The sequence below is a fragment of the Mus caroli genome, unplaced genomic scaffold (genome assembly GCF_978045245.1).
Source record: "Mus caroli unplaced genomic scaffold, Mus_caroli_1 scaffold_6, whole genome shotgun sequence".
Classification (NCBI taxonomy): Eukaryota; Metazoa; Chordata; class Mammalia; order Rodentia; family Muridae; genus Mus; species Mus caroli.
Genome location: NW_028227261.1, coordinates 41,575,759 through 41,595,347, shown reverse-complemented (window position 1 = coordinate 41,595,347; position 19,589 = coordinate 41,575,759). Strand labels below are relative to the sequence as shown.

Below are 19,589 nucleotides of genomic sequence, written 5' to 3'. Positions count from 1 at the left end.
GGCAGTCTCTAGATGGTCCATCCTTTTGTCTCAGCTCCAAACTTTGTCTCTGTAACTCCTTCCATGGGTGTTTTGTTCCCAATTCTAAGAAGGGGCAAAGTGTCCACACTTTGGTCTTCATTCCCCCGTAGCTCTAGACTTTAGCTGCATATGTATCAAAAGATGGCCTAGTCTGCCATCACTGGAAAGAGAGGCCCATTGGACATGCAAACTTATATGCATGGGGAACAGGGGAATGCTAGGGCCAAAAAGTGGGCGTGGGTAAGTATGGGGGACTTTTGGGATAGCATTGGAAATGTAAATGAGGAAAATACCTAATAAAAATATTTAAAAAAAAGAAAGTATAAGCAACAAAAACATAAAAGATGAGTTTACATTAAGTGAAAAATCGGGGAAAACATTTGCAAATCACAGGTATAGTAAGGAATTAATATTCAGAATATATAAAGACTTCAATATCTCAAGAAAACACGTAAACTGATTAAAATATATAGGCAATTTCTCAAAAACTGACCTACAAACACTTGACGGGTATGTGAAAAAAATTCTCTACATCCCAAATCATTAGAGAAATAAAAATGAAAGCCAACAGTGAGATATCACTTCACACATGTTAGGTAGAAGAGAGATAAATGTTAGTGAGGGTTGGGAGGAAGTAGGATCTGTGCACAAGGTCGGTGTTAACATGAATCAGTGCAACCCCGTGGAAAGCAGCATGGAAGTGCCTAAAAACTTACAAAAAGAAGTAGCACATGATCCAGGAACTTCATTCGTCAGTATATATCTAAAGGCAGTGAAGTTACTGTATCAAGTGCAGCCTTATTCACAATAGTCCAGATAAGAATCAGCCCGAGGGTCATGATCAGTGGAGTGGATAGAGAACATGTGGTACACACACAACACAATGCTGTGTGCCAGCGAAAAGTGGAAGTGGAGTCAGTTCTCTCTCTGGATTCTGGGGATTAGATTCAGAACAGGCTTCTGTTGCTGAGCTATCTTGCTGGCTCTATGTCCCTGGCATTTTAAAATTTTTTTATTTTTAATTTTTTAAATTTTTTCTTTTTTTCTAGATATTTTCTTCATTTACATTTCAAATGCTATCCCCAAAGTCCCCTATACCCTCCCCCCTTTTTTATTTCTTAATTTTTTTTAGTGTATGCTGGGGATCAAACTCAGGTCCCCATGCTTGTGCTCCAAGTGCTTTAGTGCTAGCTGAGCCATCTCCCCAGGGGAAGGAGAGTCTTCTCTCCTTAGATGACGCTTTGAACTTACGGTAGGAGGTGACTCTTGGTTCCTTACTTTTAAAGTGAAATCTTGTTTACCTTAGAACTTCGAGTTTTGTTTTCTGAGCTGATCTTTGCTTGGGAAATGTTGCTCAGTGGTCTTTAGCATGCTTATCTTCTCTCTCTTTGACTAGGGTAGTTGGAATGACTTCTCAGGGATTTATTGTTTTTTTTTTTTTCAAACAGCGTATCTGAGGGGCATGTCCATTATCTAAAGTTTAGTAACAGCAAGATACATTAAGTCTGGTGAGGTAGAGTAGAGGCTTTCTCCTGGATTACTCTCCTAGACATGTCAGATCCTCAAGGGGCTCTCATCCTTGGTCAGGGTTGGAATCTGTCTTCTAAATCTGGTGGTCAGCAAATCCCTGTCATTGCCCTTACCACAGTACTTTAATTTACAGTATGAAGGTCTCTCTCTTGCCTTAGTCTGCAGATCACCGAGGACAGGGTCTGTACCAAATCTTCGTCATTATTTTAGTGTCTCAGTTTTTAAAATGTCCTCAGTCTTCCTTTTCTCTCTCCCACCTCAAGACAGAGTTTTTCTATGTAACAACTCTGGCTGTCCTAGAATTTGCTTTGTAGACTAGACTGACCTCAAATTCACAGAGATTCCCCCTGCCTCTGCCTCCCAAGTGCTGGGATTAAAGCATGCACCACCTTGCCTGGAAGTCTACATTTTCTAAAACTCAATAATAACTAAGTATACTATTTAATATGTTCAAAGGCCTAAGTCTACCCTATCCTGAAATATGACACTAGTGACAAAGTGATGTGCTAAGGCATCTATAGCCATCTTAATGTTGAACTATTTCTCCAGCTTTCTCAGCACAGGGGTCCTTGTAGAGTCTTGTCTTTGTGGCTCCAAGTGCAAGCCTAAGGTCAGTTCCTCACTTCAAATGTACCAGAGCTTGGGTGAAAGAAACAAGTGCAACACTGTGTAGAAAAAAAAATGAGTGATGGATGGTTTCTGGATAGTGAACTTCTTTTGCAGAAGATTGGGTTAACTCAGGCTCTCTTCAGAAAGACGAGACAAGTGGTCTGCTTCCTCTGCTTTGACATACATATACCTTGGGACACTGTGGTCACTAAGGCACCAGGGTGAGAAATAAACAAAATCCCGAGAAGAGATCCAGGGTGACATGACATACTCAGGGCTGCGGATCTTACCAGGTGATGGAAGACCCATCTCCCAGGATGCTCCTGATCTCTGACCGGCATCTGTCCTGATGCTCAGGGTTTAGAGCCAGGCAGTAAAGGAGCCAGGAGATGCTAGCTGCAGAGGCGTCATGTCCTGCCCACATGAAGGTGTTCACCTCAGCCCGAAGGTCAGCATCTGAGAAGGCTCTGTCATCTTCAGCCTACAACACCCACCAAAGGTTGCTGGATGAAACGTGCATCACAGATATTTGAAGACATCATCAAAATAATAGTTTTACACAATGCTAGAGTTTCAAATAAAGGCATCAATTTTAGTTTACCAACTACATACTATGAGACCTACTTTGCTCATAGCAAAAAGGAGAACCAATGTTACAAAAGAGAAGTAGGCTTTTCGTAAACACTTGGAACATTTCTTCACTCTTCCAGATGTTATCTTTATCCTCAGCATTTGCTTTTCAAGTGCTATCCATGCTTCCAACTTTTCTGTGAGTCTCTAAACTCCAGGTATTGCATAACCTCCAAATAAAAGCAACCAGGTAAGTTAGTATTCACAGACTCCTAGCAGGTCTCAGTCTTTCCACCGAGAGCCAATTGCTCACAGTCGTCTACCGCTAGGATTTAGCTGCAGAGATTTACTCTGTCTTCCTGTCCCGACTCCACTAGCTCATCCACCCTCCCACACAGTTAGCAGCTGTTTGAGCAGGTCTGGACTTTTGGTGCACTTACCTGCGCAGAAAGAACAATATCCAGAAAATTTTGAGACGTTTGAGTGTCATCCTGCTTTACTCGATTCTTGAGGATTTTCTTTCTGTCCTGGATTATCTTTTCTGCACAGAGTAATAGTGTTCATTACCAAAGGGGACAGCTAAGTCAACCAAAGTCAAATACACTATAAAGCAACACAGCACCCACACAAAGTGTCACATCTGCATTCAGAGTCCAGAGTGTGTATACTATATCTAAATACATTAAACTTGTTTGAGTGGTTTATTTTTCTCAATAGACAACCTTTAATAAAAGTTTCAAACAGAAGAGATCAAAAATTAGTTTCTACCACTAGACAAGCAAAATGATTGCAGAGTTAGATGCAAGTGGCCAATCATTTTCTTCCCCAGTCATAAAACTTGTTTACATGGAAATTACCCAATGAGATTGCCAGCAGATAAAACACCCAACATATCAAACTAAAGGAGCTAAAAGCAAGTAAGCAGACAGACAGACAAAAAAAAAAAAAAAAAAAAAGAACATGTAGCAGATGGAACAGGTTACAACCACCTTCTACAAAATTAATTTGTTTCCTGTCTTAATTGAGGTCAATTTTGCTATTTGAATTTACCATTTCATATAAATCTTAAGTAAATTTAGATGGAAGTAAGTAGGATAGTGTGCTTTGATTTTCAAAAACGTTTTCTATACATCATGGGTTTAGCTTCTCATCCGTGTTCATGGAAGCAAAGCTATTTGAAGTCAGCAACCTCAAAAAAAGACATGGAAGTAGGAGGGAGAGTAGTTGGAGGGAGGGGGTTCAGTAAGAGAGGGAGGGGACTAGAGAAAGTAATGTGGGAATGAAGATGATCAAAACTGTACACATGTATGAAATTGTGAACTAAGTTACTGTTGGGGCTGGACCGATAGCTCAGTGGTTAAGAGCACTGGCTACTTTCCCAGAGAACTCAGGTTCGACTCCCAACACTCACTTGGCAAAATTCTAGGCTGGTTTCGAACTCACAGGAACCGACTGCCACAGTCTCCTGAGTGTTGGGATAAAGGGCATGTACCACACCACCACATCCAGCTTTTGTGTGTCTTTTGAATACATATCCACATCTACTCATTCCTCCATGTCTATGCTGTGTAGGCACTGTAGCTTGTAATAATTACTTAATTTACTGCATAAGGAAGCCACATGCAATGTACATTTTGCAATCTTAAATGCTCCCTTGCTATATATGTATTTGTAATAATTGCATACAATAAAATTGCATAATATGTGGATAATGAGGGAGTAAACTTATCTTAAAGGACAGAAGTTGCAGTTATTTGAGCAGTGATCATGTTAAAGCTCCATTAAGAACAAGAGTTCTTTTCTTGCTTACCATGAGACTTATCCTTCTACACATAAGACAGGCATGGTGGTGAATGGATTTGGGCAACCCACACCCAAGATATGTCTGTGTTTTTACCTGTGCATTGATGTATCACTTTGCCTAACTCCTGGAAGCAGTGGCCCTTAGGACTGAGTTTGAAAATTATGTCATGATGATGCCAGAAATTGTACAAGCGAGAAGATATGATTTCACCAAGTTCAAATGTTGCCTTCACATAAGACTCATAGGTGCTGCAAGAAGAACGTGGAACAGTGAGTTAATGATTGACTCAGATCACAGTGAACTTGTTTACTGTCCCATCACTGACCCGTTTATCTGGCAGTTGGTCTCCTGGCCAAAAGCACATTTCATTATTATGTCCAGGGCCATCAAGTTGATGTGTTCAAAAACCTCGATGGTTGTTTCCTGAGTGGTCCACATCTTCTCCCATTTATCCTGCCAGAGGAGGCCAAGATCAATATCATCACCATCATCAAATGGCCTTAACTTGACTGCTTTTTCCCTTATTGTCTCAGGGACAAAATCCCCGACCTGACAGGAACTGAAGGCCAGGAGTAAATCACCCATGTGTTTATTCTGGGCACAAGGAAAGGAAGCACACGCTAGGCCAGTGAGAAGGAGCATGACTCGCACTTCACATCTGGCAAATGGTCTTTCAATAACTGTCTCAGCTCTGCAACAAATGGTACAGAGTTCCACATACCATCTAAGTGAGACTGCAACGTGGAAACCCCGGGGCTTCTTCTACCTTCAACCTCCAACCTGCTAGGTACCCCATCACACCTCTCAACCATCACACCACACCTCAAATCATCTTAGATTCAGCTATGGACAACACCAATAGACATGCTAACATGGAAGGGGATGTCTGAGGCCCCAATTTTAGAGGAGGAGCTACAGGCAAGTAATGACTGAAATTACTGCACAAGAAAGCCACATACAATGTATATTTTGCAATCTTAAATGCCCCTTGCTATCTATCTATCTATCTATCTATCTATCTATCTATCTATCTATCTATCTATCTACCTATCTATTAGTAACAATATATATATGTACATATATATATATTAGTAATAATTTCATATAACCTGGGACAGGGCCAATAAGTCTCCCCCAGGAATGAGCCCCCTAAATAGTTATTCAATACCAAATGGTCAGCTCTGAAAATATATACATACAAGCAACACTAAATGGTTATATTCATATTTGTATATTTATATATACATGGAACAATAATTATTAAAGAAAAAGATAATAGATCTGAGAGGAAACAGGGGATGATAACACGAAAGGAGTTGATGGGAGAAGAAGGAAGAGGAGATGCTATAATTATATTTCACTTAAAAATTTCAAATAAAAACAATAAAAATAATTCTGAGCCAATCATTGGGAACAGAAAGAGGCTTGGAAAAGGAGTTGCTGCAGGGAGCTAGCTCTTACTTTCCCACAGAAAGAGGCCTATTCACACAGCCTGAAGTGTGTGGTCTAACTGCTAAACTGCCCTAAGTGCCCATCCTCCAGTTATAAATGTATTTATCACAACAAACACTTTTGTATAAAAATGTGAATGAATGGAAATGTTTAAATTTAGTTCAACCTATGTTTGTGGAGCAACTATAGGTGTCAGCCTAGGTGCTGAATGTCGAGTACCAACAGGTGACAAATTATGTACTGAAAGCTTGGAGACTGATTACAAAGTAGAATTTGAAAGCCTTTCACTGAAGTGTCTATTATTTGGCCAGAAGGCTGATAGCTAGAGGGGTTAACCTTTTTAAAGGATCAAGCTTTTTTATGAATATATATTAGTTTTACCTATTAATAGAATTCAGGCATTTGAGAAGAGCTGATGAGCCCATGTGCTAGGTTTGGAAGAAATGAGCTTGTGGTGCTCTGGAAGCATTCAGCAGAAGGAGGAAGGATGTGAGCAGGGAAACATGGGCCTGACAAGTGCAGAGGGCAGAAACAAGGGGATGAAATGGTCACTGGTGGAGCTGAATTGTTCCAAACACTGAGCAGCGCTAAGGAAGATGCTATCCTCCACCCTGCTCTCAGTTCCCCTTCCTGCTTTCTTGATCCTGGTGTTCTCCCAGTTTCTGCCTTGAGAACTCCTTCCCACTGATGTCCTACTCCGTTCCTGCAGAAGTTTGGCCCAGCCACAAGCCTGTAACAGCTGTTTCCTGGGAACAGAGTATGGGCTTGCAGATAAGGAGGGAAATTTGGCTTTGTGGTATTTGAAGTTTATGAAGAAACTGTATTAATTGGTTGTCTACTTTTAACATTAAACAAGTGAAACCTCTATGTCAATAGAGCTTTTGATAAAACTCATCTCTAAACCAGAAAGCCATGCAATAGGGGTGCCCCTCAGGGCAGTCCCCTGCCCCTTTGGAAGGTGCTACTCCCCTAAAGATCTTCCACCACTTGTGAGAGGCACTCATGCTTTGCCCAGTCCTTCACACCCATCAGCCAAGTCCATTTCAGCCTCAAACCTTTTCTCACATCACTCTGCCTATGGCTTTCTTGTTCTGCAAACCAGCATTTATTTGTGGTAAATCTGAAATTTGAAGCCAGTTAGCTGCACGTGGATTCCTTACCTGTCTCCCACAGTGCCTAATATGTGAGTCTTACCACCAGAGAGTGTTAGACTATAAGTCAGAGGACCAGCTCGTGTGTTTTAACCACCTGAAGAATCCAGGAAAGGCTTACCTAGACATCCTTACTCACTGGGTACTGCATTCTGATTAGTTTCCAGAAGTCAGCTTTGATTTTTCTCAATCTACTATATAAACTAATACAGTGTTTCACTTACCAGCATCACTTTCACAGAGTGGGCCATCGTGTCCACACACGGTTTTAGCATGTCCTGATGGAATGCAGGAGTTAGGAGGCAGCGGTGTTGGAACCACCTGGGCCCATCCAAATTCAGGAGTCCTCTTCCTTGAGGAAGAAAACGCACATAGCCTCATGCATTTTACTGGGTGAGGAGAGATGAGGAACACAGGTGGCCTGATGTCACTGACTCACAAGCAGACATGAAGTAGTAGTGAATATCAAGAATCTGACATATGGGGACGGTCAGCTCTGATGCTCACACCAGAGTTAATGCATTTAGTGCTGTGAGAAAGTGAAGGCTTTGAGGCCTGAGAAGCCTTAGCTTCACAGTGATGGAGTGTGGTATTCTGCATTGTGTATTCCATGAAGGCACACATACAAGACATTCAACCTTAAGTAAAGACTTTAAGTTTGAATAACATCCTTTAAATTTTTTTATTAGGAGAGATGGCTCAGCAGTTAAGAGCACTCACTGGCTACTCTTCCAGAGGTCCTGAGTTCAATTCTCAGCAATCACATGGTGGCTCATAAGCATCTGTAATGGTGTCTAATGCCCTCTTCTGGTGGATCTTAAGATAGCAACAATGTGTACTCATAGACATAAAATAAATAATTCTTAAAATTTTTTTATTAACATTTTTTCATACAATGTATTTTTATCATAGTTTTGGCTTCCCCAAACTTCTCCTGATCCTCCCTCTCTGACCACTCAACTTCATGTTTTTTCTCCTTTCTCTCAAAAATAGAAAAAACATCAAAAAACAAAGAATCAAAATCAAAATAGACAAACAAGAGGAATTAAATAAGACGAAACCAAACTGAAACAAAGTGCACAATAAACCATGGAGCTATTTTGTGTTGACCAACTACTCCTGAGAGTGGGCCCTGCCCTGTAATGTGGTTGATCCACACAGTGAAACTCCACTGGAAAACGCCGATTATCCATCTCCCAGCAGGTATTAATTGCAAATAATTTCTAGGTTAGAGTGGGACTTTGTGGTCATTTCCCAGTCTCAGTGCTGAGATTTTGTGAATGACATCCCTTTTTGAGTGCTTACAAAATGCCAGGTTTGTGACATCTGGTTTGGTGTTTTTAGAACGCTGGCTGTTGCATAAAGTGCTGGAAATCTGGCATTCACCACTCAGTCATTGGCACTGACTTTCATGATCATTTCAAAGATGGGGAAAATGAGTCTTAGAGAGATTAAATTTCTCCCCTAAGATCATGCTCACGTAGTCTATTGGCATGAATAGCAATGTGTAAATCTAATAGGCTCTGAATCTAGATCCTATACTCTTTCATTTAATTCCTTCCTGGTCTAAAATAAACATCAATGTCATGAAGAAAGAGGCTTAATTTATCTGCTCTCAGGGTGAAGCCAAACTGCCCGTCAGAGAAAAATTTTACTGAAAGGCATATAAAAATAAGAGAACTCTGAAAAGAAAGGAAAAGTATAAGGAAACATGAGAGAAGAGAGGGTTAAATCTTCCTTTAGTGAGGCTAAGACTGAAGAGTTCACACATGTGTTGCCTTGAAAATGGAACTTTGAGGAGAGAAACAGACAAGGGTGCTTTCTGTGACGTTTTTGCTGGGTTGAACCTTGACACTGGGTTGACCTTTAATCGTCTCCTTGATGACTCTCCTCATAGCTCTTATTCGATAGAAATGTCGTGGGTTCATGTGTCATCCACTGTTTTTTTTTTTTTGTTAAATTGAGATAGGGTCTCTCAAGAGCTTGTAATTTACCAATAGGTTAGGTTGGCTGGCCAGCCCAGAGACCTGCCTGTTTCTGTTTCCCCAGGGATTACAAATGCATGCCATTATGACCCTCTATTTTTTTTTAATGTAGGACTGGGGGTTGAATTTGTGTCTCCAGATTCCATTTTCAAACTTTAGAATTAATATTTTTAGGTGGGGATACAGAATACTGGCTTGCATCATGGAATTTTCATATTTACATGTCATTACACTCACTTGACTCCTTCTCCCTCTGCCTCTCCCCCTACTTCCCTTGTGTCCCCTGCCTTCCTCGGGATTGTTCTCTTCCTTCTTCTGCACTCCCCCTCTCTGATTCACATCACGAGTATTTGATGTCCCTTTCTTGATGCTTTTGAGTCTCTTTGGGATGTTCTGCTATGGAAGACTGACTTGGAGTGAGAATGGGCTGCACATACATACCAATGCATGGAGTCATGAGCTGGTGCAGATACTGGGTCTTTGGGTCTGCAGAACCAAGCAGAGGAGACCACATTAGGGAAGGCACTCATGGCTAGTTCAAATTGGGGACTCAGTGCAAACAGTGGGCAGCTCACTTTCTATAGCCTTGGAGGTTGGGAAAACTCGTCTTGATTCAGTTCCAGAGAAGACAAGTCCCAGGACCTAAGCTCATATTCTCTCTGGTTGCTATTCCCTTCAACATGCGGGCTTACTAGGGGATGGACAAGTTTCCAGAATGGGTGTTGGGATAAGTGTGCTTGTTGGAGAACATCAGACAGTGAGGCACAAAGGCTTCTTGATTTTCTTGCGATTAATGTAAATAGTAGAGCTCAAAATGGCGCTTTTAGTTTTGTACTATGAAATAATCTCAATAGGAACCCTATAAATAGATTGAGTGGGTGGATGGAGGGAATAATCTCTCCTCTGTAAAGGAAGAGAACAATCTGGACCATAACCAAGAGTCTGGGCTAGGAAGAGAACGTTCCATCACCCTAGCTTCTGTTCAGAAACAGAAGCAGGTTTCTGATTTCCTCTGGAGACTTAAGCTCATTATGCAGTGTGAATCAGTATTGTTGACTCAAAAGTCCCAAAAGCAAGGAGACAAAGGAAGCCTCTGGCCCTGCTGCTGGAGCAGCTGGGATTTATGGGGTTCTGGAGCCAAAACTAGACAAGGAACTGGGAAGTACATGGGACTTCCCCTGGCCAGGGCAGATCTGTCCCCTCTCCATACTTGCTCAGGCTGTTTTGCAACCCCAGGGCTAATCTTTACTTCAGACTGGACACATATATCATGTGAAGCTCCTAGCAGGATTGGCGCTCAGATTTTCATCTCATTCCTTACCTGTTCTGCTCAGAAATATCTTCGCGTAGTCTGGGTCATAGATGTAGAAAAATGCCTGGAAGGGCCCTACCCAGCAGGGGAAGGCACAGGGGTGCTTTTTGACAATCTCATCAAGCGTCTCCATATTATCCTCCTGAAGAAACTATAGTAAAAAGGTCAGAAGATTAGAGTCAGTGGGGTTTGTCTTGGCTTGTCTTACAGACACAGGGGGTGAGCTCATGGCCCACACTAGGCTGCACAGCAGAAAGACCTGACTCCTTTATATGTAGGGAGGTGAAAGTCTTTCTCTAATATCTCGAAGCTTGGGGATAATGTCCTAAACAAGGCGAGTGTATTTGTTTTTTCAGTATAAATTCCACCATCAGACCAAATCCTTGCCATGTGACATCCTGTGAGTTTTTCCCAGCAGAGGGTAAGTCGATGAAATTTTCCCTCTTCCCCCTCTCCCCCTCTCCCTTCCTCCCTCCCTCTTCCTCTGCCTTTCCTTCTCCCTCCCTCTCCCTCTCTCTCTCCTCCTTCCCTCTCCCTCTCCCCCTCCCTCTCTCTCTCTCTTTCCTTTCCTCCCCCTCCATCTCCCTCTCTCCCCCTCTCTCCCTCTCCCTTCTCTCTTCCTCTCTCTGCCCCCTCTCTCCCTTCTTCACCCCCCCACACTTGCCAAGGAAGTCACAGGCCTAGAGGAGGGGTAGAGTTGCCTGGCTGCCCAGTTTGTTTTCTTATGCTGGAAGCTACTAGAAGCTTTCTGTTGGTAAACTGAACACGACCACTGTCTAGCTCACCATTCCGTCTGCCTTTTCTGTTCTCTAACTACTGATTAGTGATCCTTTCTCATGACATTAACAACGAACATCTCTCTCTACAAACCTGCCAACTCCTTCTACAAAAACATCTAGTTCTTTCCTGCAATAACAAACACTCATTTCTACAGGCTCCTGGAGTTTGAAACAAACATATAGACAAAACTTTCAGCTTCCAGAATTTATTTTATTTCCTTTTGTGGAGATAAGATCTCATAATGTAGCTCAGGTTGTTCTTGAAATCACACCAAATCCTGCCTCAGGCTCCTGAGTGCAGGTTTATAGAAGTGAGCTATCACACATGGTTGACTTCTAGCATTTATAATGCCAAGTACAAATAATACTGCCAGAAAGGGACCTTTGCTTCTCTCTCCTTACTTTCTCTCTCATATATATATATATATATATATGTATGTATATGTGTATGTATATATTTCTCTCATCAATACCTTTCAGGTACAAGATTGTTAGTAGCTTAAGTACTCCCTGTAAATTACCGAAAATAAGATTTCCTTGCATCTAATTGTGGTGTATGAATGTATGGTTGGGATTCCTATACACATTTGAACACAGTCGTGGGTATCTCCACCTTGGAGGAGATCTAAGGCTGTTGGAATTCTTCCTTGTGTGATGGCTTCACACCACTTGCTGTGGTATTATTCTTAGACTCAGAAGAGGTAGAAAATAGCCTTACAAATCTGTGTGTTATCAGTCAACTCATCTCATCCATGAACTGGTCTATGGACCTAAACCTAGGTCTACTAAAAGGTCAAGATCTCAAGAGCTAGGTCCTGCAATGATGCTGATGTTCCCATCCCCAAGCCATCATGACATTTTCTAACAGTGCAAATATTTATTAACTTACAAACAGAGAGCATTTATGGAGGGCCTATAACATACCAGATAATGAATATTCAGAAGCAACTTAAGGGAGGAATTAATTTTGGGTCACAGTGTCTCGGGGTACAGCTCAACACAGCCAGGAAGGCATGGCATTATGTCTCACTGTTTGACAGCAGCAGAAGCTTATGGAGTTTTCAAATCATGGAGAGCCAGGGAACAGAGGCAACAGGACTGGGAGCAGGCTTGGGCTATACGCCCCAAAGGTTCTCCTCCTCCAGTTACTTATGTCTGCCAGCCAACCTCGCCAAACTGCCACTGGCTGGGTGTTAGGTGTTTAGACACATGAGCATAGGAAGACATTTTAGATCTTGACCTCAACGTGAAGCTCAACAGCTCATCATGTTGTGGTGATGGCATGGTCATGATGGAACTTAACACCTTAATTCACTAAGTATCTGACACATGTCAAGCCCTGTGTGAGAGGAACAAGTGGTGTTAGAACTCATGGAATGTAGCCCACTGGTTAGCACAAACATGATGGGTGAGCCTCAGAGAGGCAGAGCCCCAAGGGCTACGTGTCCTGAGGACTTCATGCTGGTGTGGAGCATACCTCTGTTTGTTGGACTCATGGGCTTGATATCCTTCCTAGTCTACGTGTTCTGTGAACATTCTAAGGGGGTTTCTAGCCCCTCATTGGCCAGGATCATTGGTGATCACGAAAATAGTGCTTGATCTCTCTTAGGCATCGCTGATGGAAGAACTTAATAATTCATTCACCATCCTAGGAAAGAATATATATATACATATATATATATACACACACACATATATATCACACATATATTATATATAATATATATAATATATACACATATTATATGTGTTATATATAATATATATGTTATACATATGTTATATATAATATATATGTTATACATATGTTATTTATAATATATATTATATATTTATATACACGTTTTATATATATGTTTTATATATATGTTGTGGTGATGGCAATATATATATTGTTACCAATAACAATACATATATTGTTAACAATGACCACTATACTTAGAAAGAATTTGGAAAAACAAGTTGTTAGTGAAGTTAGATTAAGATGTTTTTGCTAGTGGCTCTGATGTAGAAAATCTTAGGGAGCGATTTCAATTTCAGAAAGCTACACTCTTAATAATTAAGCTAAGGATTTTTTAAGGTCAGGAACAAGAACAATGGCAACTGTGCCTCTTTCGCTAAAGCTGGGCTGTTGGTTAAGATTATGATTGATTGCTTGTACTCCCTTGCCCTCAGCTTCCTGATAGGATTTAATAAGAAAATTGTTAATGAGTAAATGTGCACCCTGAGGATTTAAAGTAGAAGTGACTGTTCTTTAAATAAAGGTCTAGATTTGTGATTTAAAAAAAAATGTATAAGATTATTTTTTCAAGATAAACTTGATCCTTTCTTTGTAACCACAAATTGCAGCCTGCCATTAAGAAAAATTGGCTGAGAAAATTACCTTGCTTGCCCACAGTTTGTATCTCTATAGCAGGTTGCTTAGTTGTGAATGTATGTGGGCTCTTGGGAATAATATTTTAACCTGTACTGTGCAATGTTTTTCATGTAAAGGAACTGGAGAAACATGTTTTTTGTTTTTGTTTTTTTTTTTTTAAATGCTAAAACCAAGAAAGAACCAGGTATCCTGGCACAAATGGGCACTTTAGCTGTGAGCAGCCCTATGAAAAGAGCCAGTACAGGCAAGCAGGAATGCCAAGGCTTGTCAAGAACCATGTGAGGGAATTTGGAGGTGGATTCTGTCCATCCAGTCTTTTTGTTTGTTTGTTTTGTTTGTTTCTTAATTTACTATTTTTGTCTTGTTTTTCTTTTGCAGTTTCAATAACAGAGCCAGGGCCCACCTAGCACATTCTAAGAAATTAGTCTACCATTAAGCCTCAATTAGTATTTTATTATTATTATTACTATTATTATTATTATTAAATCAAGAGGCTGGAGAGATAGTTCAGAAGTTAGGATTAATTGGTTGTTTATGCAGAGAACCTGGGTTCAATTCCCAGGACCCACATGGCAGCTCATAACCAATTTTAACTCCACTTTCAGGGGATCTGATGCTTTCTTCTGGTCTCAGCAGGAACCAGTCATTTACATTGTGCATAGACATATATGTGAACAAACACTCATATACATAAAGTAAATAAATCTAAAAAAATTAATTAACAGAAAACCAATGATCTGTAATGGTTAATTTACAAAATCAACTAAATTCCATTTCATTAATTCTTATATTGAATTTTAGTTTTTCCTTAAGCATTCCAGACACTCTTAATTCAATGTTTTTCATTTCTGATTTTTTTGAGACAGGTCTGTCTGCATAGCCCAATCGGGCCTCTGTCCCAGCCTCCTTAGGGTTGGGATTAGAGGTCTAGGCCACCATCTGAAAGATGTGTTCTTTAAGTACTAGAAAACTATATTTCAAAGCATTTCTCACAGCATGTTCAATGAAAATGAAACTATTTGAAACTGTAATTGATTGTAGATGCTCCCAGGAGAGAAAGCAGTAAGAGTGACTGTGGGTAGCAAGGACCTAAGATGGCCCTTATTCTATCAACTTTGTCAACAAGACAGGCAGCAGTCACTGTCCCCTGCTGTGAAGAGACAGTGACCACATAACTCTTTTTTTTCTCTTTCTTATAAAAGGCGACATTTAATTGGGGCTGACTTATAGGTTCAGAGGTTCAGTCCATTATCATAAAGGCAGGAACATGGCAGCATTCACACAGGCATGGTACAGGAGGAGCTGAGAGTTCTACATCTTCATCTGAAGGCTGCTAGTGGAAGAATGACTTCCAGGCAGTTAGGAGGAGGGTCTTAAAGCCCACACCTACAATGACATCAACCCACCCACAAAACTCTTGTCCCAAAACTTATCCTGTCTACAAGAAAGGCAGGGATTGGGGATGGAGCAGAATCTGAGGGACTGACCAACCAATAACCAGCCTAACTAGAGACCCATCCCATGGGCAAGCACCAATCCTTAACACTATTAATGATACTCTGTTATGATTGCAGTTTAGCATGGCTGTTCTCTGAGAGGCTCCACCCACCAACTGACTCACACAGACGCAGACACCCACAGCCAAACAGTGCATAGAGTTTGGAGATTCTTATGGAAGACTAGGAGGAAGTATTACAGCCCCCAGGAGGATAGGAACTCAACAGGAAGACCAACAGAATCAATTAACCTGGACCCTTGGGGCTCTCAGAGTCTGGACCACCAACTAAAGAACATATCCGGGCTGGACCTAGGCCCTTGCATATATGTATCAAATATGCAGCTTTGCCTTCATATGGGTGCTGGAGTGGGAGCTATCCCAAAAGCTGTTGCCTGTATGTGGGATATGTTCTTCTAGCTGGGCTGCCTAGTCTTTCCCCAGTGAGAGAGGAAAGTATCCTCGCAGAGACTTGAAATGCCAGGGTGGGGTGGGGGAAATACACAGAGCGGCCCCATCCATTCAGAGGAGAAGGGGAAGAGGATAGAAGAATTGTGGGACAGGATGACCGGGGGGGGGGCAGTGAGCTGGATATAAAATGAATAAGTAAAAAGTAAATAAAATACATTAATAATAATAATAATTAATAGTAATAATAAAGAAATGGCCCTTGTTGCCGGGTAATAGTGGTGCATGCCTTTAGTCCCAGCACTTGGGAGGCAGAGAGGTGGATCTCTGATTTGAGGCCAGCCTGGTTTACAAATTTGAGCTCTGGGGAAGCCAGGACTACACAGAGAAACCTTGTTTTGTGTGTGTGGTGTGGAAACAGGGAGAAATGGCTATTGTTAAAGTGTGGTGTGTTTATGTAATATAAGATAATTGGTGGAAGAACAAATGGAGAATAAGACAGAACTTACTGAAACTAAAATGGTGACAGTCAGATTAAAAGTATATTTTTCAGTTGACTCAGTAGCTAAAGGATTTGCTATTAACGTAGATGACCTGAATTTGGTTTCCAGAACCCACATGGCAGTTCACAACCATCCATAACTAGCTCTAAAAGATCTGATGTCCTCTTTCGATCTCTGTGGGTACCAGGCACATACATGGTATATACACACACGTTCAGGCAAGACACTTATACATATAAAATGAAATAAATAAATCTAAAAAATTCAATGATTCATCTTCTGGGTATATGCTCAAAATAAATAATTACTATTTCATTAAGCCATCTGACTTCTATATTCACCACAGCATATATTTCTAATTTATAATGGCTGACTTAGGAGTCAGCCTAAGTGAATACTGCTGGATGAATGAAGGAAGAAAATGCGGTCACTAAGCATGATGGTTCATGACTGTGAGCACTTGGGAGGCAGAGGTAGAAGGATCACTACAAGTTTGAAGACAGCCTGGGCTACATAGTGAGTTCCAGGACAGCCTGGGCTATAGTGATTGACTGCCCACATCAAACCTAAAATACAAACTCCCAATCAAAACATTTTAACAAGGAAAAGAGAGAGAAAAAAGAGAGAGGGAAAGGAAGAAAGAGAAAGAAAGGAAGAAAGAAAGAAAGAACGAAAGAAGGAAAGAAAGGAAGAAAGGAAGAGAGAGAGAAAGAAAAGACAAGAAAGTGTGGTTTATGTGCATCTGAGTGTATCTGAAGGGACCTCGAGTCACCACATGTCACATGGAAATGACACATGGCAGAGATATAATAGTCTAGGAAGCCAAGGAGCAAAATCCCCAGGGCAGACTTTCCAGCCCACCCATTCCTGGAGAGTTTGCGAAGGCGCTTCACAGCTAGTGGTTCTTTCTTTCCCCGGGGATCCTAGGAGGAGGCACACCATCCCTCCAAGCCAGGATTTTCATTTCCTCTTAGTGCTCAAGTCTGTACCTTACTTGGGCCCGTCAGGGAAAAGACTCACTTTCTTTTTGTAGACCTAGGACTTAGCACACACAGCTGCTACTCCCAATGTGTTGACAGAATTTATCAGTCTGGGTAGGAAGTGGATTTGAAAACAGGAGACATGGAACAAGTGATATGGCAAGTGATAGGGCAATCAGTATCAGGAGAGCAATGGGGTGCGGCCCCTCCCGCCTTTACAGGAAGCTTTAAAAAGACATTTTTTTTCCTGGCCTGAATGAACCAAGGGGTCAACTATTGCTATCGCTTTTGAACATTTTCTACAACCAAGTATGAGTTAGAGGAACACACTGAATGTTAAACAATACATGCAGAAGACATACTAAGGCGACCGGAGACTGAGCTGACACCTAGTGCTCTTTTACAATATTCAGGTTTCCCAAATAACCTCCCTCTCTAGTAACCCTTCCCTGGGGGAATGCGAGAGTTCCTAGTATTGCGGAGGAGCTGAGAGCCACCCTACCCTCCTCCATTCCCCAGGCTAGAAGTCCTAGAATAGCTCAGAATGGCACGGGAGGGATGGAAGCAGCGGCTAGGCTACGGGCTTCCTCTGCAGCATCCTGCGGTGCCCCTCCCTCCATCTACCTTCTGGTGTCCCAGGAGCCAGTGGGCGGGAGGCCCTGGGAAGGGGCGCAGGTCGCGCAGCAGACGCTGTCTCCGCAGGTAGAGCTTCATGGCCTGCATCAGCACCAGCGCCAGGCAGAACACCAAAGCAAGGTGCAAGGGCCGCGCCCAACGAGTCTCCAGCCAGGAGGCCTCCATCACTCTGAGCTCGCTTTTCGGCGGGCAGTGGGTGGGTGGAGGATATGGTAGTGGTGGTGGGAAGCTCGTAGCTTTCTCCAGCCGGGAGCTGGCGAGAATCACCCAGCCCCCCTCCCCAGTGAGCCCTGGTGTAACTGAGGTGGGGGAGGGGCAGCTCCTGCCTGGGAAGAAGATGCTGGTCCTTCGGGATTTCCAATCCGCGCTATCCATTCACTGGTGCACGCTTGGATTCAGGCAGACAGACTTCTTTCGCGGAGTGTCTTATTTTAAGTCTGACAGTTTCCAATCGCGGAAGATCTGAATTTAGACTTTGAAATAATGCTCAGGCTGATGTAATTATTTCTCTTCCTTGTCACGAACGAAAATAAACTGCTATGCGGGATGACCTGCTTTCCCACTCTGGAAATCTATGAGCAGCCACAGGAACTAGGTGGGAGCTGAGGAGGGCATGGCCATCATACATGTGCAGTGTGGCCTGCCAAACTGTGCATGTGAAGGTTTTCCCTTGTTCTTCATCCCGAATCCTAGCGTGCACCAAGGTCCACCGTGGCTCCTTTCAAGCTGTGTCAGAGTACCAAACCCCGAGATGAGAAGAGACAGACAGTGGTGCACCACTACAGAGTATTTCTGTTATTCAGGTACAATCAGTCCATTTATTTATGCTAAGGCAGACCTATGGCAGTGCTGGAGTTACAGCCCTGAACAATAGATTAAATCTCAGTTACCAACTCCCTATTTTCTTCCTTGTCAACGTCCCCACTCCTGACTTCTCTGCCCCATCCCAACCTCTGAAGACAGATTTTCTTTTCTTTTTCTTTTTTTTTTTTTTTTTTTTGGTCAGGGAAGCAGTCACCAGAGACTCCAGGGGGAAATGGCTTCATCTGGTTTACATATTGATATTTTACACTTTCTGTAGTGTTAGTAAGACTTTCACCTTCTTTCAGGTTCTTCCTGTGCGGGGGTTCCCTGCCCCCATCATGACATGTCTCTCATAGGGAATACATGGTGAAGGTACTGGAGATTGTGAAGCTCCTTGCTCTATCCTCTGGGTCCTGACTGCTATCAACCTTGTGTCTTATCTACTCTGGTCTCTGGTTCCCTTTGGCTAACTGATAAAAAACAGGGTGAGGGTTTGGGATGTTCCTGTGGCTACTGAGCAAATGGCCTAAGCCAGGACAGGAATGCCGAGGGAAGGATCACTTCTCAGTTTTTAACAAATTTTTAGCCATGCAGTGATGGCGCACGCCTTTAATCCCAGCACTTGGGAGGCAGAGGCAGGCGAATTTCTGAGTTCGAGGCCAGCCTGGTCTACAGAGTGAGTTCCAGGACAGCCAGGGCTACACAGAGAAACCCTGTCTCAAAAAAAAAAAAAAAAAAATTTTTTTTAAATTGGCAATGATTGCCTCACAGTCTTTATTGATCTTGTATGTTTTGCCACTTCAATAAATCCAGCCTTACATATGTGTGTGTGTGTGTGTGTGTGTGTGTGTGTATATATATATATATATATATATATATAGTTACAATGATACTGAAGCTGATCAGGAAATAAATTTCTTCAACTTATGAAGTGAATACAAAAATGTTCTTAAAATTGTTACCCTTTTACAACACTATTGAGAAGTGTATTTTTGCTAACCTGGCCTAAATCTGAGGCTTTTTTTTTTTTTTTGATCTTGCTAATTTATTTGTAGATCACCAAAGAAACACATAAAATAGAGGTCTCTAGGCAAGTGAACTGCCCGGGAAGCTGAACTGGGGAACAGCAGGATTTTCCTGTGCCATAAGTAAACATGACAACTCGGTGACAAA

The 19,589-nt window shown here is 41.9% G+C and overlaps 1 protein-coding gene across 2 annotated transcripts in view; it reads right to left on the bottom strand.

Moving 5' to 3' along the window:
• Positions 1 to 18,519, bottom strand: part of Cyp4x1 (cytochrome P450 family 4 subfamily X member 1) — a 28,189-nt gene extending 9,670 nt beyond the window's left edge. Inside the window, exons 1-8 of one of the 2 annotated variants that reach the window (XM_021160868.3) lie at positions 17,601 to 18,519; positions 10,444 to 10,585; positions 9,564 to 9,608; positions 7,362 to 7,489; positions 4,860 to 4,987; positions 4,628 to 4,782; positions 3,171 to 3,271; positions 2,451 to 2,641 (exon numbers count right to left, since the gene is read on the bottom strand). In XM_021160868.3, coding sequence (XP_021016527.2) covers positions 2,451 to 2,641; positions 3,171 to 3,271; positions 4,628 to 4,782; positions 4,860 to 4,987; positions 7,362 to 7,489; positions 9,564 to 9,608; positions 10,444 to 10,585; positions 17,601 to 17,987 — 1,277 coding nt within the window. In that variant the 5' untranslated portion in view covers positions 17,988 to 18,519. Of the gene's footprint in view, positions 1 to 2,450; positions 2,642 to 3,170; positions 3,272 to 4,627; positions 4,783 to 4,859; positions 4,988 to 7,361; positions 7,490 to 9,563; positions 9,609 to 10,443; positions 10,586 to 12,690; positions 12,797 to 17,600 lie in introns of those variants that run through there. The other variant, XM_085839077.1, reaches the window with a different exon arrangement.
• Positions 18,520 to 19,589: the final 1,070 nt, after the last annotated feature.